At 46.1% G+C, this 20,171-nt stretch overlaps 1 protein-coding gene across 1 annotated transcript in view; it reads right to left on the minus strand.

Moving 5' to 3' along the window:
• Window positions 1-20,171, minus strand: part of PDE6C (phosphodiesterase 6C) — a 348,347-nt gene that overhangs the window by 65,711 nt on the left and 262,465 nt on the right. Inside the window, exon 16 of the mRNA XM_078641134.1 lies at window positions 4,622-4,722. Coding sequence (XP_078497260.1) covers window positions 4,622-4,722 — 101 coding nt within the window. The remainder of the gene's footprint in view (window positions 1-4,621; window positions 4,723-20,171) is intronic.

Genomic DNA, 20,171 nt, shown 5'->3' on the forward strand with positions numbered 1-20,171 from the left:
CACAATGTACATGTGTGATTTTTATCTGATGTGTGTTTACAATACAAAAGTTATTTTAATATAACCTTGTGTGGAGTCCCTTTTGTGGTGTGCCTAGGATGCTGTTGCTGTTGTGTGCTGGCGCAAATGCTTTACACATTGCCTCCGAGTTTAGCCTTACTGCTCGTGCCAAGCTACCAAGGGGGGTGAGCAGGGGTTATCTTGGCGTGTGACTTCCTTGCCCTGACTAGAATGGTGGTTTCTGCCTGGCTTTGGCGTCAGCCTTAGCCTACCAGAAATAGCCAGTTCTAACACCCACTATGCACCTGGCCTGGCAATCTAGGCACACCTCCTCAAATATATAAGGAAGTAAGCAACCTTGGAATACCCATGGACTCCAAGTTATTAATAAATGCTTGAGTGGACAAATTGGCTATATCAAGCTTCATTACTATGAAAACTCTGCAACGCATCTTCCTCCACCTGGGATTTCCACACAAGGTCCAAGCCAATATCTCTCTTGTATTGTCTAAACTTGAATACGCCAATGGCTTTTATCACGGATCATCTTAATCAATTATGAAAAGACTACAACAAATTCAGAACTCTGCGGCCAGACTACGCTTACATGTAAATTCAAAGCCCACTTCTCCCCTGCCTTCAGGGACCTACATCCAAGCTGCTTTGAAACACCCACAAAGCAATATATGGAACAGGACCACTTTTCATCAGGAATAAAATCACCAAATACATTCAACAAAGGACCATATTGGCATCCCTTCTCAAAATCCCATCATACAAGAAAAAAACATAGGTAGCACATCTTTTTCAGTCCAAGCAGCCAAACTATGGAATTCATTACCCCTAAACACAGATAACTATCTTATCTTCAGAAGACTACTCAAGAGTTGTCTCTTTCTTACATAACCACTATACTCAAACACACATTTACAGCATATATCTGTGTACATAAATGTTTGATTTGATTACATGTATGTATCTAGATATGTGTATTTCTTAATATAAATATGTATAATAATATGTACGTATGTATCTATATATTTATTACTTTACTCCTATAAAAAAAGAAACATCTTCCCTCTCCAATGCCCTACTCTATATTTCACGCTATACCTCTCTCAATATATCCTCTACCTCCACTCTCTGGCTCACCCCAAAGCTCGTTCTGCTACTATGATCTCCAAAAAAAACCTTTTTAATCCTCGGATCACCCCAAACCTCATTTTAATACTATGATCTCCCAAACAACCCTTCTAAATTCTTCTCTTGCCTGTCCCTCCTTTGACTCATCCCAAAACTAATTTTACTACTATGATCTCTCTAATCCATGTCTAGAGATTGTTCCCTCCTCAACCTCTCCTTATACTCATCCCAAACTTCATCTTACTACTATGATCTCCCAGTGAACATTCTCTAGACTTTTTCCTTTTCTATCCCACCTTTACCCTTTTCAACCCAACTAACAGACTCACATGTCCACAGCTCACATTACATTTCACTATACTAATCCACAACTAATCCTTTTGGAGTACCAGAATAGCGTGCTACTCACTGAAAGGCACTTCAAAGCCTCGTCAGGGGTAGTAAGCGCTATATAAATACAAATACAATAAAATATAATCTGTGCATAATGAAATTCAGTGGCTCTGAGATCAACCAGTGAGGAAAATGCTAAGTGGAGGGAAAAAGTAGTGTAGAGGGCATATGCCAGCCAGGTCCTTTTGCCTACACTCCATGTCTAATAAACTCATGAAAGACAGGAAAACCAAGTATAAGCCAAAAAGCATCTTTGCACATCTAACAGATATCCAGGCATCTAATGGACATCTTAGAAACAGCAGCAAAGAGGAAAATCTCCAAAGTCATGGTACCTTTGATCCAGAGTGATAGCTAAAGGCCCAGGCTGCCAAAGCCTCTAGAAAAAGGTGAGTTTTCTTCACCAGTACCTCCCTAAGTCTGGTAGGATAAGAGATGGCAACCTTGACAAGTTCCACCAAGTCATGTCTACACTCCGGAGCGCTTGTTGTCTTTGCTGTGTTTTTCTGCTAAAGTACGGGAAGAGCAAAACTCTATTGCCCCCACTATGACTACTTCTTGATCTTATCCATATAAATTGCAGTCTTTCTTCTCCACAGTATACCTGCACCTCAACTAGATCATGCCCTCACTTTCAAATCTCCCTGCAAGATAATTCATAGGGATTCTAAATATCCAGATCACACCAACAATCATGCAAGAACTTTTCCTGTCAATTAGGATTTCAAAAAAACAGACACTGTCTCTGATATATCCTCTTCTATTTGATGCATTTAAAAATGCAAGATACAAAGATGTGACAACCTGTCTGCATACTCCAACCTCTCTGCCTTCGTTTCCAGCTGTATAACAGAAGAAACACTGCATGCATTGAATTTCATGAGGTGTTATTGCCACTTTTGCCTTGCAACTGTGAGACCTCCTCTCCTGAATCTACCAATATTGATCTCAGCCTGGGTCTTAATGGAATCCAGCCAGGCCTCCATTAATGACTACTTCTGAGCCCCACATTGCTCCTAGTAAATGAGAGCTCCTTTATGGCAGCTTCGGGGAGTTATTCTCCATGAAACTGACTGATCCAGAGGCTTCATAGCCACTTTCAATGCCTCACTTCTTTTAGAAGTCTGGTGAGTGCATCTCCTGGGCTCACCCTAATCATATTACATGCACATCGAAAATTCATGTTCCTCTTGTTATAAGAGCCACTGCAGAACAGATGCTGATCTAACACACGAAGGTGGGCTAACAAATAATGGGTTAGAATGCAACAACGAGCGATTGCCAGTGATTAGACGTATTGCAAGCATTCTTCCCATCACCTTTTGTGTATCTGGCAAACCCAAGAAAAGTCAGAGCTGGTGCCTACACCGGGATGTCCACAGAACATTCCTCATGCTGCAGAGTTGACAATGAATCACTGATCGATGTAACAGACCTCAACTCAATTGTTATGCTGTTCCTCTTCTCAGCTCTCTCTTCTGCCATCTGAGACCAGTTATAAGCCACACTAAGGCACCAATATGCTTGGTGACCCAATATCCCTTTGTATGGTAGTGTATTAGAAAGGGGTGAGTACTCTTTCTTCCAGGCGTAGCTGTGGATAGGCCTCAGTTCTCATCTGTTGCAGACCTCAATAAATGGTGCTGCATTGATTCCTTGGAGCAACAAGTTCAGGCTTAGGAGCACATCTTTCATAATTCAGGCCAGGTAGGGGTACAGCTGCCTCCCAACCTGTAATGACATCCTAGTGTATTGACACTACCTAAAGCGGGCCTGGGTTGACAGGTAAAAGATCCCACGCTAGAGTTCAAGAGATTGGTGGCCATCCTGGAGCTTGGCTGCCCCCGACTGATCACTTTCAAAGACAATTAACTGTAAAGACTCCCTGCACCAGAAAACCCACATTTTCCAGCATTCCCATTTCTTTATTTAAAATAAATGAAGGCTAGGATATTTGTAAAATTATCAAATACCTCATAAGAGGTAAACCTCAAAGCTTCTGTGTCGTCTACCCTTAAATATTTCTTATTTGGTCACCAATCCCTCCACTGGCGCAACTCTCACTTCCCTGCCCTTAAACGTCAGCCCTAGACTGGAGATGATCCCCTTGTGTCTTTATCAGGGTCTATAAACGTTTCAACTGTTACCATCCCTTCTGAAAGTATGTGTGAACATTGTGCTTAACCTTCTCTCTATTGCTATTAATTCTTCAACACAACATTACGCAGCAGTTGTTAAGGTTAAGATTAAGCAACCTTTTAGGAGGTTGTTTGTCCTACCCTGCTCACTTTGACTGCACAGTCTTCAATGCCAAGCTCCAGTTGTACCTTTACAAATATCAGATTAACAGTGTCCAGAGAAACAAAACATATAGCTAGTAAAGTTGGATATTAAAAAAACAGATGCCAATAGATCTTTCCTAAAAGGCTTCCTTTCATTTTCAGCCAAAAGCAGGTTTAAATCACAGTCCTGTGTCTGACATACAAACTCCTCCCTGAATGGCCCTCACCTATGGCTGAGACAATATTTTTCTCTATATTGTCCAAAGCCATCTATAGTCTGCCCACCAACTACTTCTCACCATTTTCACCTATCACTTAATGCGGTGCTCAACTATCACTTTTCCCTTCTAGCTTTGAAGTTCTGGAACTAATTTGCTATTTACTTAAGATTCCTTTCCTTGTTTTTCTTCATACATGGGAGGCCATAAAACTCCCTCCGTACCTGATTTGTGATGATGCATGAAGATGGTTTGGTTCATAATGTCCACATTTTAAATAAACATTTGTTTGAGGTATTTCTCGATGTGCAAATACTTTATTAAGCTTCTTCTCCTTTTAGGGCACCTAAATTCTCCGACATTTAATACCCCCTCTCAAATGCCAGATTTTGACGGGATAACAACTCAGAATCTTTGCCATGATGGACGGGATTTGAAGGACTTTTAGTTTCTGTTGTGGCACGCACTACATTCAAGTTACCTCCATATTAAATCATAGTTTTAAAAAAAAATGAATGAGCGTAGCATTAACATGGCACATCAACTGAATCGACTGCAAAGCAAATGAAAAGGTCATGTACTCACTTGAAATACAAAGCCAAGTCTGTTGCTATAATTGCAACCTCAAATATATGCAGCACATTCTCAAACTGGCGCTTGTTTAGATTCTGGAAAATATTTAAGCTCTGCAAGAGGGAAAGGAAGAATCCTGAGTCCTTCTGGAAATATATATACATGAATAGCCTCAATCCAGTCAATGACATTATTTCATCACACGGATAATAATTTACTCTAAGCAGTTTAGAAAAATAAAACCAACCTACAAAACACTTCATTGTGATATGATGATCGGTAAAAACAAATTACAGAAAGCACTAAAAGGCAAGTTGATCATATAATCACTGATAATATTCAAACAAAATCTCTTAGTTGGTGTACCTAGTAAAACCGAATGAATTTCGCCTCACAGTATATCTCATTTGCTAAATTGTGGGTGACTCTTGCCAATCCCTCGCTGGCACTACACACATCTCTACTTTTCAAGGTCTTTGCGAGGAGTTGTTGCTTTTCCCTCATATGCACTAATTCGGCAACTTTAAAAGCCGTGCACCTGCGCTGCATCTTCTTCACGTTACAACTTACACCTCTTAACACTGAGCCCATTTGAAAGTTTGCAACACTTTAAATACAAACCATGCAAAATGTTACTGCCCCCCTTTTTTCTCCAGTCTCCTGGTGATCCACCCATTAAGTGGCCAAAGTGGAAGAAAATGTTCAAGAGGTACATTCGAGTTTGTGGCACTTCTCTCAGTGCTGAGAGGAGGACAGATTTACTTTTGTGCTGCCTTTGATCATCTTCCTGATGTTCCTGAAAGAATTTCTGTTGATCTCAACGAATATGAAATGTATGATCACAAACTTGATGTACAATATTGACCTAAAGTAAGCACTATTTTGGAATGGTATAACTTTGGCAAGAGGATACAAAGAGAAGCAGAGTCAACTGAGAATTAGGTTACAGACCATAGGCGTCTGGCTTCTTCCTGCAAGTTTAGCGCTTTGATAGATGAAAGAAGCAGAGGCCAGTTTATGTTAGGTTGTAGGACAGAGAAGGTACGTGATGAGCTATGGCTCAAAGATGAACCAAGTCTAGATAAAGTCTTACTTGTTGCAAAACATATTGAACACTCTCTTGAATGTGTGAAGGTGATCAAGAAAGATCTCAATAAGGAGGTATCTGCTGTTAGTTCAGGTTTTAACTCTACCTCCAAAGTTAAACTCCCTCCCAAAACTGGTGAGACCAAGGTATCTCACAATGATAAGGAAGCAACTAGAGCTCAGGGTAGGAGGGAAAGAAAGTGCTTTAGATGTGATAAAGTAGGACATCTAGCTAATGACAAGTCATGTACAGCTCTTAAATCTGTCTGCACATTTTGTAAAAAGAAGGGGCATTTTGCGGCTGCATGTAGGATGAAAGGACTCAAACAAAGAGTGAGTGAAGTTGAGTATGACTCGAGTAAAGATGCCCATGATTTCGAGTGTGGACAGATTGTCCTCTAGGTTGGAAGTGAGGGCCCCTTTGATTTCATTGTTGTAGAAGGCAAAAAGACAAAAGTTTTATTTGTCTCTGGCACTAAAATGACCATTGCTGCCAAAATATTTTATGAGTATAAAATGCAGGGGAAAGTCATTTTACTGAAACCTGATATCAAGCCTTATGCCTATGACGGTGACCCTATTGAACTGCAGGGGTACTTTTTAGGTTTGTTGGAATACAAGGGCCATTTTACCCAGGGCAAGATCTATGTATCAAAAAAGGGAGACAGTATTTTGAGTTTGTGGCATCGAAAGGGACCTTGGTGTCATGTTAGACCCTAACAGTGACCCTCCATCATTCTGAAGGATAGACAACCTGTCAAACTTATAGGGCATGATACTTCTTTGCAAGAACTTTTAAAGGAAGAGTATCTCCAAGTTTTCGGTGCAAAATTAGGTTGCTTGAAGGGTTACTGTCACAAGATCAAGCTTGCTCCTGGTTCAGTCCCCATTTCCAGCATGGTACGTTATGTTCCTTTCGCATTAAAAGAAGAGATGCGCTGTGAATTGGAGAAACATAGGTCTCAAAGCATTGAAGAGGTTGAGGGGACTGCTTGGTTGGCTCCTGTGGTGGCTACAATGAAGGCTGATGGCTCTCTGAGATTATGCATGGACCTCAGACAGCTCAATAAGTGTGTCTTGGTGGCTAAATACCCTCGTCCTAATATTTCTGATCTACTAACAATGGTGGGTAGTGCAAATATTGTCAGTACAGTAGATTTGACTTCCTCGTCCTACCATATTTTGTTGGGTGAGCCATCTAAAGATCTCATTGTGTTTGTTACACCTTTTGGTACCTTTAGATACGTTAGGTTACCTTTTGGCCATGTGTCTGCTGCCTCAGGTTTTCAGTGTGCCATCGAGAAGGTTTTATACAATGTGCCAGGTGTCTGTGTATATCGGGACGACATACTTGTTTATGGATATGATGAGATTGAACAGAGTAGTAGGGTCAGGCAGGTTCTGGACAGACTTAGTGCACACAATCTATCTAGTTGGAAAAATGCAAGTTTGGTCTCAGTGAAATAGATTACCCAAGACATTCCATAACTGCTGATGGTGTGGTTCCCAAGGCAGAATTGGTTGACACCATTAGGAATTTGGCTTCTCCTTCATCCACAGAAGAACTTCTGCATTTTTTTGGGATGGCCGAGTATTATAATACATTTATAATTTTTTTTGCTGAGGTTAATTTTAACATGAGAAATTTATTTAAAAAGGTGTTTAAATTTGAGTGGAGTGAGGAGTGTGAAAGAGAATTCCAGGAGATCAAGACCAAACTCTCCCAGGCACCCAAACTTCACAATTTTGATCCCAGCAAACCCTCTGTCATCTCCACCGATGCCAGCCTTAAGGGCCTTAGTGATGTTTTGTATCACGGTGGTTCTGGTCCTCATGCCGCCATTATGCTTATTTCCAGGATTCTCAAAGGGGCTGAATGTAGGTACTCAGTCATTTAAAGGGAGTCCCTTGCGCTCCATTGGGCCATCAAGAAATTAAAGAAGTTTTTGTGGGGCACTTCCTTCATGATTAAGATAGATCCCAGGATATCTAAGTGGGTTGTCAGTCTTCAAGGATATAACTTTTGTGTGAAATGTATATTCCTGGTTCTGAGAATATTGTGGCTGACACGCTATCTAGGTTGGTCCCTGTGGCCAACTTAGAATCCCAGAATGATCCAGCATTTAACAAATCTACTGATTTTGTTTGCGAGGTTGACTACAAAATCATTTCACAGGAACAATGGCGTGAAGCTTGTCAGGAGGATGAGGTACTTCAGGGTGTTTATGGAACATATCTGTGCTGGTTGGCGACATGAGGAACAAGGAGGTGCATGCTATAAAGATTTTTGGTGTGTGAGGGACCAGATATCCTCTAGTGAGGACATGTTGCGGAGGGGTCGTAGGCTATTTCCTCCAGTTACGTTACATAGGGAGCTGCTAGACCTGGGACACAAATCCCATTTAGATATTTCTAAAACTAAGGAGAGATTACGCTCCATTTACTGGTGGCCTGGGACTACTTCCAGGTCGAACGGTTGGTGAGAGAATGTGTACAATGCTCGCTGAGTGAAAAAAACAAGAAAACCAGGACTCAGCCCATGGTAGCTAGGACACAGCCGAGTGGTCCCTGGAAGGACATCGCTTTGGACATTCTTGGTCCTGTACATGGTAATGGCAGAACACTTATGTCATTGTTGTGATGGATCTTTTCTCTAGGTGGCCTGACATCAGTTTCTCTAGGGGTGTGCACACAAAAACTGTAATTAACTTCCTTGAAGTGTTATTCACAAGAGAAGGGTTGCCAGAAACACTGCTGACTGACAATGGCATACAGCTTGTCTCTAAGAAGATGGAGGATTTTCTCCTAGGGTGTGGGGTTCTTCATAAAAAATGCACCTTCTATCATCCCGAATCCAATGGAACTGTTTAAAGGTTCAACAGGGTCCTAAAAGAAACTATTTCATTGGCAAAGAGTAACAGTCTCAATTGGAAGGAGGAGGTTTCCAAGAGAGTCAGGGAGTACAGATTCTCACCTCACATGAATACAGGAAAACCTCAATTTTTCCTGTTTCATGGAAGGCATCCTGATATGTTCTTGGAACCTCTGAGAAGTGCAAGAATAGTAAAATGCATTATGACTTGAGGCATGCCGTCAAAAACACGAAGGTTGTTGTGGCGGACTTTGTTGTGAGTAACACCTTAACTACGCCGAACATTCGTCGCTAGTGAGGAACATTCTATTGAGGGGCGGGGCCGCGACGGCCAACAGATTTGCGCAGCACTACAAAGGTGGTGCACGCGACAGCCGTTGGCCGTCAGCAGCAGTCATGAGGTTAAAAAACTTGGATGTGTGTTACTGGATCTACATTTTCTAAACCCTTGAGGTTTATTAAGATTTTTGACAATGCCATCAAAACATTTGACCATAGGGTGTGGAATCTCGCAGATTTGCTGTGTGCAGGGGAAGGAGGTTGGGGAGTCACCAAAGTGTTGATGAGAGTAGAGATGATGGAAACAAGTGTGATGTTATTTCCCTACGAAAATCGAGGAGAGAAACCCTTCTTCCTTATACTTGGATGACTATGTTGTGTAAACCTGCACCTCCTCTTTTACTTTGGTCCTATTTACATTTGTTGTCTGACAAGCAATTGTTTCATGTTTTCTTTTAGGTTTGTTCTTAAATGTTATTACTTATGATTTTGTATTAGGGAAGGAGATGTGTGGTAATGTGCTTCTGCTTTGCCTCATCATTACATCAAATGTGCATGTTCTAGAATTCTTGCCAGCTCTTGGCTGGCTGTAGAATGTTCTGGGACTTTAACGGTATCTGTGGGCAGAGCCAGTTGGGTGGCGTAGCTGTCCTTCCTAACTACAACCTAATAAACTCCTTTCTCAAGACTTCAAGGCCTCTTCTCATCTTTAAGGAAGAAACCTCTTTTCAACACAAGTTGAACTAGAATTAGAATCCAGGTCTTGATTTCCCAGGTGAGCAATTTAACTCACTAACCCACCTTTCATCAATTGTGACATGGATTTAAAGGGATGCCAGAAGTATTAAGTGGAAGGGGCATTAGGCATTGTAGGCATGAGCTGCCGGCCCCAGCAAATGTAAGAGGGAGTGAAAGAAGTGACAACTTTGGGAAGGGCTATCTGAAGAAACAAACATGTGGCTACCACCATCCCAGCATGGTTATGAGCAAAAGCCAAACCATGACTTGCAATCCACATCATACTTTACACAACATTGTCATTAACATTTGTGGAACTTGCTAGTGATTTTATTTACATAACATAAAGGAAACAAGCCCTGTAGCAGGGAAGGTGACACAACAATTCATAATGACTAAGTTATGTTAAAATATCCTTTGCACGTTTAAAGAGTATGTCATTTTGTTGTATATGAGTATCTATGCTCATAAGTTTCTTTCCTTTGGGTTTACATGAATGACTCCAAGGAGTAATAATCAAAAACAGCATTCACTACATTTAATGTAGGGAAAGTAGAAGCAAGACTGTCTTTTCTCAAGGGTTTGAATGATCGAAACAGGAATCGGCTGTGGAGCTCACCTGAAGCACCTGGGTCACATTTAAGTCAACAGTGAGGCCCTGTCCTCTGACAAACTCAACTGGCTGTGAGCAACTCCCAAGCACTGGAACCAAGATATTACAATTTTCAGGAAAGAAAAAACATTCAAAAGCAGGACCTTCTTTTTTTCTACGTTGAAATCAAGCCAAATTAGATTCATCCCTATCTGAAATCCTTGTAGGCAGATTGGAAGGTCTAGTACCCCTGATCTTACTTTGCTGAAGACTAATCTGCAGGTATCTGGCGATGGTGCCATGCAGTTTACTCATCAATAATTTTACAGCAAATGTTGCAGTGATATTATCAGTGATTTCATAGAAGATGTTGTGAGTGATGTAGAATGTGGGATAATTAGCAGTGCATGGCCAGGAGTCGAGTTATAGTTACCTTAGGGCACTAGTTATAGTTTCTTGAGATAACTCTAACTATAGCTACTGAATTTCTATAGTTTTGTGTGTGTAAATTCTGAACCTAACTATAACGTTGCTGTAACATTTCTATTTCCTAACAATAATGTCCCTGTAACCTTTGTTTTTTTCACTGAACTTCTACAATTTTTTTACGCAATGGAGGTTGGCCAGGCCCTGCGGCCAATCCATACATGCCGCCGCCGTGCCCTGCCTTCGACCCCCATTCTATGGTGCCACCACATTTTTTTAGGGGAGTGGAGTATGTGGGCCCCTCCCCGAGTGGTGTTTTAGCCTCAAGGACCCCATCTCGCAGGGTCCTCCCTTATTGTGCACAGAGTCCCACTCCCAGGCCGATTTCTGGTCCCACAAACCTGATCTCCCGCAATCCGGCCATGTTTAGAAGTGGGAGGGGGGCATGCAGCTCCCTCCCATGGCCAATATTAGTCTTGCTGACTCATCCTCTAAGGTCTCGTCTTTTATTGCTTGGGAGGGGTGTCTTGTGGCCCCCTCAAGCCAATTTGGGTCCCGGGGACTGCCTCTCGTGGGGCCTGGCCCTTTACTGGCAGGGCAGGGGGCACACAGCTCCCTTTCCTGGGCCAATAGTGACCCAGGGGACCCCATCCCCAGGAGCCAATATCATTAATAATTGGGAAGGGGGGCCAAGTGGTACCCCTCCCTGGGCCGATTTTGTCCCCTGGGACCCCATCTCCCAGGGCCTAGCCACGATGCCAATGGATGGAGGTATGCAGGCCCCCTCCTGGGGTCAATATTGGCCCTGGGGACCCCAGCTCCGGGGCCAATGCAATTAATAATTGGGGCGGGGGCAGAGTGGCCCCCAACCCCCCAACCCCAGGCCCGGCCCTGGGGATCCCAGGGCCGGGCCACAATACCAATGGGGAGGGTGGGCATACAGCTCCCCTCCCTGGGTCAATATTGACCCCAGGCACCCCATCCCCCAGGGACTGTCCTTTAACAGGTGGGTGCCTTGGAGCCCAAGGGGAGCAACCACATTACTTTTGATGGAGGCCACGGGGGGAGCCCCAATGCCCCAGTGGCCTCAGCTGACTCCTCGCCTCCAGTGGAAGCTGGAATTTCCCTGGAACCAAATGAAAAACAGATGAAAAGTCACTCCCGGTGGGTGGGAGCATTTTACATGCACCCACGCACTGGGAGTGGACTTAGTGGTTCCTCTCGCTTGGAGAGAGCTTTAAGATACTGGGGGGTGAGCACATAGGGGATGGGGTCCCCAGGACCGTTTATGGCTCCAGGAGGAGGGGTGCGCGCCCCGTCCTTTCCTATCACCGGCTGGGCCATTTAAGTGAGTGTTTGCCCCCAGCAGGATGGGGTTCATGGGGCTGAAATAGGCCTGGGAAGGGGCCAGTGAGGTCCCCCTTCCCGTTTTAAAAGTTGCCTGTGCTCCGAGGGATGGGGTGACCGGGCCAAAGTTGGCCCTGTAGGGGCTGCAAGCCCTCTCTCCCTTAATTTGAAATGTATTTAATCCTCCCCCGGGACCTGGCCCACCCGGAGATAGGGGGGGGGCGGCAAAGAAAAAACAAGCATGGGAATCTGCAATTTTGCTGTGTATTCGCGGATACTCTGCAAATGTGCAGCAAAATTGAGCAAAGAAAATCCTTTTTGGCCCCTGGCGGGGCTCCTGGTGTAATTGTGTTCAGTGGTTCGGGCTGTGGTCTTGTGTAAAATCCCTATGGTAAATTGCATTTGGGAAACTCGTTTTGAGACCCCACTTTCTCTCAGCCCCCGCTTGACAGATCAACCCAAAACTTTCGAGGCAGCAGCTGAAGTGAGTGTCAAACTTGTTTTGAAAATTTCATGACAATTCGTCGAAAGGCACCAAAGTTATTAGCAAAACGAAAAACATCTTCGGCTACGTAAACTAGGTCCTAACTATAACTACCTACTGGCGATGTCATCGGTACAGAGCAGGAAAACAGGCCACCGGGCCAGCATGACTACCTTTCCTAAATGAATGTTTCCCTGATGAAGGCTGAAATCAGCCGAAATGCATTGGAAGGTGTACTAACATGGATTTAAATATGACAAGGATTTACAAGAAAGAGAGAATTACAACTCTATAACAAAATACTAAATGAATTAATAAAAAGAATAATCCAACAAAAAACTGAACAAGGATTGTTATTAACTGTAAAAGCGCTAAGGGATAGTAAGCGATGACCAGGGGACGTTACCCAATTCCTAGGGGCACGCATTTTCTCAAGTCTAGGAACCTAACAACATAGTTATTTTTATGTTTTCGGGTGGCCAATCCTAGCAAACAGTGAAGCAGGTCAGACTGCAATGGGTGGCCCATAACCTAGGACAAAGCCTGAATGGCCTTCCCCCAGAAGTGGGCAATCACCGGGCAGTCCCAAACCATATGATAAAAATCAGTCTCTGGGCAGGGGCAGCAAGGACATCTTGAGGAGACTCCCAGAAAATGATGGTGAAGGCACACCGGTGTAAGATAGGTCTGGTGTACATAATTAAATTTAGTGTATTTCAGGCAGGAATTTCTAAAGACACCCCACACTTGGTCTAACACTTGTGTTCACTGCTTGTCCATCAACTCCCAGCCCACAGATTGAGCCCATTTGTCTCTTAAAGACTTGAGGGTTCCAACAATCCACAATAAAGCTATGAAATCGCACGGCCGCCAGAGCTATGCCCTAACTATGTCTGTAAGACCGTGGATGTTGATGGATCAGCACGGTCTGGTCCCCACACTACCCCAATGGCTACTACCAAGGCGTTATAGGTCAGAAATTGACACTCATTAATCTCATATCTCACCCAGAGATCTTGGAGGGGCTCCAGGAGATTGTGTTCATATAGATCCCCCAAGGTTGCAAAACCCACATCTGCCCACGCACCCGCATCATGATGTTCAGCAATCCCGAAGAACACCAAGAGTGCTCACAACGGCAAGGACTGGGAATCCAGCGCACTGCATGGGTTCATATATCGGTTCCAGCAGTACTTAGCTACCTTGATCAGGTGCCCTACCTGCCTCATATCTTGTTCAGGATCAATAAGCCAACCCAGGATATCTTATCTACCCAAATATCAGACAATGCAAGCCCGTTCAGGTGTGGAACCCAAACGAGCCGCATCATGTGCCACTGCAACTGAGCACCGCGTAGTATAATTCATAGTGTGGTGCACCTAAGCCCCCTTTCTCTAGATAGGGCAAAGAGCATTCTGCGATGCCACGCTTTACCTCCCGGGATCCCAGTTTAAGACGATAAGGAACAAATTTAATTCCTTGAAGAAGCGCAGTGGCAGGAAGACAGATAGGGCTGAAAAGTGGTAAACCAACCAGGGCAGTACCAGCATCTTCGCAATAGACACTCTGCCCATTGCAGATGAAGGCAACAAGTTCTAAAATAGCAGAGAACGACATGCACCGGCCAGAGCCCTACCCAGGTTGGCACCCACCAGGTCACGCTCTGTGTGACAGATGTTAATGCCAACATAGTGGAAGGTGTCAAACTGCCACACCAGTCCGGGATGGCGAGGGGCCCCATGCTCCGCAACCAGGATATCGCAGAGAGGAAAAAGATAGAACTCAGACCAATATAGCTGCAAGCCTGAGGCCCTGCCAAAGCTACCCAGCTGCTCCATCACCTTTAGGCAAGTCACACCAGTAGTCCCGAAGAAATATTAACATGTCATCCCAGTAGAGTGAGATCACCTCCCACAAAGCACCAAAGCACCACTCCGTATGCCCCACTGTGGCCCCGTCACCTCCCAGTGGCTCTAGTGCAGGAGCGGGTACTACTACGAACCCGAAACAACGCGATATATCCATGCCAGTACGCACTCTAGGGATTGGATCTGCACATAAGAGGTCTTTCCATTGTGATGTCTGCAGACCCAGCCCCATAAATCACAACACCCCCTGGTAGTAAGGCCAACCCAGGGAATCAAACGCCTTCTCTATGTCCAACGAGAGGGCCACACCAGAGGGTGTCTCGCGGAATTGCTTATCCATGAGGCAGAACAACCAGCAGAAATTAAGGAATGTGTTCCTCCCTGGAATAAAACTATTCTGGTCCAGGTACACCAAGTTGATGATGTCTGGCAGAAAACGATTTGCCATAATATTCCTCAGCACCTTACAGTCCGTGTTGAGGAGCGAGAGCAGGCAGTAGGATTGCACCTCCAATGGCCTTCTCCGGTTTGAGGAGTACCACGGTCAGTGCTTACCTCAATGACTATGGGAAGGCACCCACTGCCTTAGCCAATTGAACCAGTGGTAGAAGCTGGGCATCAAGCGTGACTCGATACATCAAGTAGGCCTCCACAGGGAGACTATCAGTCACTGGAGTCTTATTGTGTGCCATCTGCTTCAGGGCCAGGCGGATCTCTGCAAGTGTCAGTAGGACAGCAAGGGCTTGGCGGTAGGTGGGGTCAAGTCAAGGAACTAGCAGGCCATCCAGATATTCTGACGGCATTTTGTTCACCGAACTTCACGTCTATCAGGATATAGAGGACACTATAGTAATTGAAGAAGGCCTCGTTAATGGCCATCTGTGATGTAAGTATGTCACCCGTCGGGGAGCTAATGGCCGTCAACTGGGGCCCCTCACTCTCAGAGTGCAGCAACTATGCCGGGACATGCCCTGCACTATCGTCTCTGCATGCTGTTGAGCAGTGTTTTCGTGTAGTCTAGATTCCTCAGTCTACCCAGCCGAGTGATATGTTCTGCCCTGAGGGAGGTAAGTGCCTCCATCTGATCCTCCTCTGCCCCTGAGTCAACTTCAGCTACACAAATCATGGCGTCTATCTCAATCAGCTTGTGCCGCAAAAATGCTTTAATGCCATATTCAGTCTGAATACAAACCCCCCACATGACCACTTTAAATACTTCCCCTTCTAGCCCTCTAGCTGAAGCGGTGTTCTCAATAAAGTAAAAGTATTGGAGTAAATGCGTGCCCACAGTCTCATAAAACACAGTGTCCTGAAGAACTCGTGCAGGCAGCCTCCACATTAGTATCAGGTCCGACGCCTACCCCAACACAAAGTAACCATTAGGGGTCCATGGTCTGACAATGTATGCACCAGATATTCGCCCTTATCGGATAAAGATGAGCATCTCAGGATTACCCAAAAGAGGATTGATTCTTGTATGAAGTTGGTGGACCTAAGAGAAATGAGAATATTCCTGTGCAAGTGGATTCAGTGAGCGCCAGAGATCCTGAAGTCCACCATGCCTCAGCCAGTCTGCCAAAGAGTGTGCTACTCTGATCGCTTGGGTCCTCAAATTGGAGGGGTGGAGTTATCCATATGGGTGTCATGTACACAATTAAAATCTCCCCCAAAAGGCTCAGGGTTTGTAAATCATGGAGTGTTGTTGGTGGGAGGGTCTTAAGAAAGTGAGATTGGCCTGCATTAAGTGCATAAACCTTTCCTCACCCGGGAGTTGTTGTATTGTGTGAGCTTCTGTATTGCTTTTAAAACTCGTAATTTGTTTATTTTAAAATCACTCACCCCTCTCCCTGTCACACGACTGCTGTGTGCAGGCACCTGTCCTTCCACCTAAACGAGCGCTGGTAAGGGCGAAATCGCCGAACTTGCAAACCGCCATTCTCCTCGCCCTGAGCAGGACATGCCCACTCCGAGGCCACGCCCCCTCCACAAACACCATTTAAAGCGCGCTGAACTGCTAGTGCACAGGTAACCCTTTCCTCCTGAGGCACAGACGGGAGTTGTTGTATTGTGTGAGCTTCTGTATTGCTTTTAAAACTCGTAATTTGTTTATTTTAAAATCACTCACCCCTCTCCCTGTCACACGACTGCTGTGTGCAGGCACCTGTCCTTCCACCTAAACGAGCGCTGGTAAGGGCAAAATCGCCGAACTTGCAAACCGCCATTCTCCTCGCCCTGAGCAGGACACGCCCACTCCGAGGCCACGCCCCCTCCACAAACACCATTTAAAGCGCGCTGAACTGTTAGTGCGCAGGTAACCCTTTCCTCCTGAGGCACAGCCGGGAGTTGTTGTATTGTGTGAGCTTCTGTATTGCTTTTAAAACTCGTAATTTGTTTATTTTAAAATCACTCACCCCTCTCCCTGTCACACGACTGCTGTGTGCAGGCACCTGTCCTTCCACCTAAACGAGCGCTGGTAAGGGCGAAATCGCCGAACTTGCAAACCCCCATTCTCCTCGCCCTGAGCAGGACACGCCCACTCCGAGGCCACGCCCCTCCACAAACACCATTTAAAGCGCGCTGAACTGTTAGTGCGCAGGTAACCCTTTCCTCCTGAGGCACAGCCGGGAGTTGTTGTATTGTGTGAGCTTCTGTATTGCTTTTAAAACTCGTAATTTGTTTATTTTAAAATCACTCACCCCTCTCCCTGTCACACGACTGCTGTGTGCAGGCACCTGTCCTTCCACCTAAACGAGCGCTGGTAAGGGCGAAATCGCCGAACTTGCAAACCCCCATTCTCCTCGCCCTGAGCAGGACACACCCACTCCGAGGCCAAGCCCCCTCCACAAACACCATTTAAAGCGCGCTGAACTGTTAGTGCGCAGGTAACCCTTTCCTCCTGAGGCACAGCCGGGAGTTGTTGTATTGTGTGAGCTTCTGTATTGCTTTTAAAACTCGTAATTTGTTTATTTTAAAATCACTCACCCCTCTCCCTGTCACACGACTGCTGTGTGCAGGCACCTGTCCTTCCACCTAAACGAGCGCTGGTAAGGGTAAAATCGCCGAACTTGCAAACCGCCATTCTCCTCGCCCTGAGCAGGACACGCCCACGCCCCCTCCACAAACACCATTAAAAGCGCGCTGAACTGTTAGTGCGCAGGTAACCCTTTCCTCCTGAGGCACAGCCGGGAGTTGTTGTATTGTGTGAGCTTCTGTATTGCTTTTAAAACTCGTAATTTGTTTATTTTAAAATCACTCACCCCTCTCCCTGTCACACGACTGCTGTGTGCAGGCACCTGTCCTTCCACCTAAACGAGCGCTGGTAAGGGCGAAATCGCCGAACTTGCAAACCCCCATTCTCCTCGCCCTGAGCAGGACACGCCCACTCCGAGGCCACGCCCCCTCCACAAACACCATTTAAAGCGCGCTGAACTGTTAGTGCGCAGGTAACCCTTTCCTACTGAGGCACAGCCGGGAGTTGTTGTATTGTGTGAGCTTCTGTATTGCTTTTAAAACCCGTAATTTGTTTATTTTAAAATCACTCACCCCTCTCCCTGTCACACGACTGCTGTGTGCAGGCACCTGTCCTTCCACCTAAACGAGCGCTGGTAAGGGCGAAATTGCCGAACTTGCAAACCGCCATTCTCCTCGCCTCGAGCAGGACACGACCACTCCGAGGCCACGCCCCCTCCACAAACACCATTTAAAGCGCGCTGAACTGTTAGTGCGCAGGTAACCCTTTCCTCCTGAGGCACAGCCGGGAGTTGTTGTATTGTGTGAGCTGCTGTATTGCTTTTAAAACCTGTAATTTGTTTATTTTAAAATCACTCACACCGCTCCCTGTCACACGACTGCTGTGTGCAGGCACCTGTCCTTCCACCTAAACGAGCGCTGGTAAGGGCGAAATCGCCGAACTTGCAAACCGCCATTCTCCTCGCCCTGAGCAGGACACGCCCACTCCGAGGCCACGCCCCTCCACAAACACCATTTAAAGCGCGCTGAACAGCTAGTGCGCAGGTAACCCTTTCCTCCTGAGGCACAGCCGGGAGTTGTTGTATTGTGTGAGCTTCTGTATTGCTTTTAAAACTGGTAATTTGTTTATTTTAAAATCACTCACCCCTCCCCCGTCACACGACTGCTGTGTGCAGGCACCTGTCCTTCCACCTAAACGAGCGCTGGTAAGGGCGAAATCGCCGAACTTGCAAACCGCCATTCTCCTCGCCCTGAGCAGGACACGCCCACTCCGAGGCCACGCCCCCTCCACAAACACCATTTAAAGCGCGCTGAACTGTTAGTGCGCAGGTAACCCTTTCCTCCTGAGGCAAAGCCGGGAGTTGTTGTATTGTGTGAGCTTCTGTATTGCTTTTAAAACTCGTAATTTGTTTATTTTAAAATCACTCACCCCTCTCCCTGTCACACGACTGCTGTGTGCAGGCACCTGTCCTTCCACCTAAACGAACACTGGTAAGGGCGAAATCGCCGAACTTGCAAACCGCCATTCTCCTCGCCCTGAGCAGGACACGCCCACTCCGAGGCCACGCCCCTTCCACAAACACCATTTAAAGCGCGCTGAACTGTTAGTGTGCAGGTAACCCTTTCCTCCTGAGGCACAGCCGGGAGTTGTTGTATTGTGTGAGCTTCTGTATTGCTTTTAAAACTCGTAATTTGTTTATTTTAAAATCACTCACCCCTCTCCCTGTCACACGACTGCTGTGTGCAGGCACCTGTCCTTCCACCTAAACGAGCGCTGGTAAGGGCGAAATCGCCGAACTTGCAAACCGCCATTCTCCTCGCCCTGAGCAGGACACGCCCACTCCGATGCCACGCCCCCTCCACAAACACCATTTAAAGCGCGCTGAACTGCTAGTGCGCAGGTAACCCTTTCCTCCTAAGGCACTTCCGGGAGTTGTTGTATTGTGTGAGCTTCTGTATTGCTTTTAAAACTCGTAATTTGTTTATTTTAAAATCACTCACCCCTCTCCCTGTCACACGACTGCTGTGTGCAGGCACCTGTCCTTCCACCTAAACGAGCGCTGGTAAGGGCGAAATCGCCGAACTTGCAAACCGCCATTCTCCTCGCCCTGAGCAGGACACGCCCACTCCGAGGCCACGCCCCCTCCATCATTCCCTCTCTACAAAGATGTGCATGTACCGGAGGCGCAGCGGACGAGCGCAGCGGGCGCAACGATTGCGCGCCGAAGGCGCGCATAAGGCAAGCTCGTCTGCGCTCGTCTGCGCTCGTCTGCGCTCGTCCGGGCCCAGGGCCACCCCCCTTACATCTCAAGCTTCAGAACCCAGTTACTACAGTGCCGAAACCCTCCGCAGCCTTAGGCCTTCTGGCAGCAATTGCACTCGGCACACTTATCATGCCGATACCTTGCCACAAGTCTGTCCCAAATGCCATCTACCCCTTAACATCAAACCAAACCCGGAAATCACATATGACTTTTGCATGTTCCTACTGAACTGTCGCTCCCTGCCGAAACACAGCGCCGAAATGGCACTGTTAATAGAGGAACACACTCCAGATATTCTGTTTCTGACGGAAACATGGCTGACACCTGAGTCCGACCCTGCGGTTGTAGACGCTCTTCCGCCAGGCTTCCAAATCAGTCGGCTAGACCGACCCAAAGGGAGAGGAGGAGGTCTGGCAATTATCTATAAAGAACAGTATCACTGTAGAGCTGCCCCTGAAACCATCCCGGATTGTGAGAGTCTTGCTTTTAACATCGAACTCTCACCCAACAGCTGCTTCTCAGGCACTCTTGTCTACCGCCCCCCTGGCCCCTCGAAGCAGTTCCACGGAAACCTACCTTCAAGTGTGGCCGAACGAGTCAGTACCACAGCCAACTTTACTCTGCTTGGTGACCTCA

Source organism: Lissotriton helveticus, chromosome 5_1, assembly GCF_964261635.1.
Source record: "Lissotriton helveticus chromosome 5_1, aLisHel1.1, whole genome shotgun sequence".
NCBI classification, from domain to species: Eukaryota; Metazoa; Chordata; class Amphibia; order Caudata; family Salamandridae; genus Lissotriton; species Lissotriton helveticus.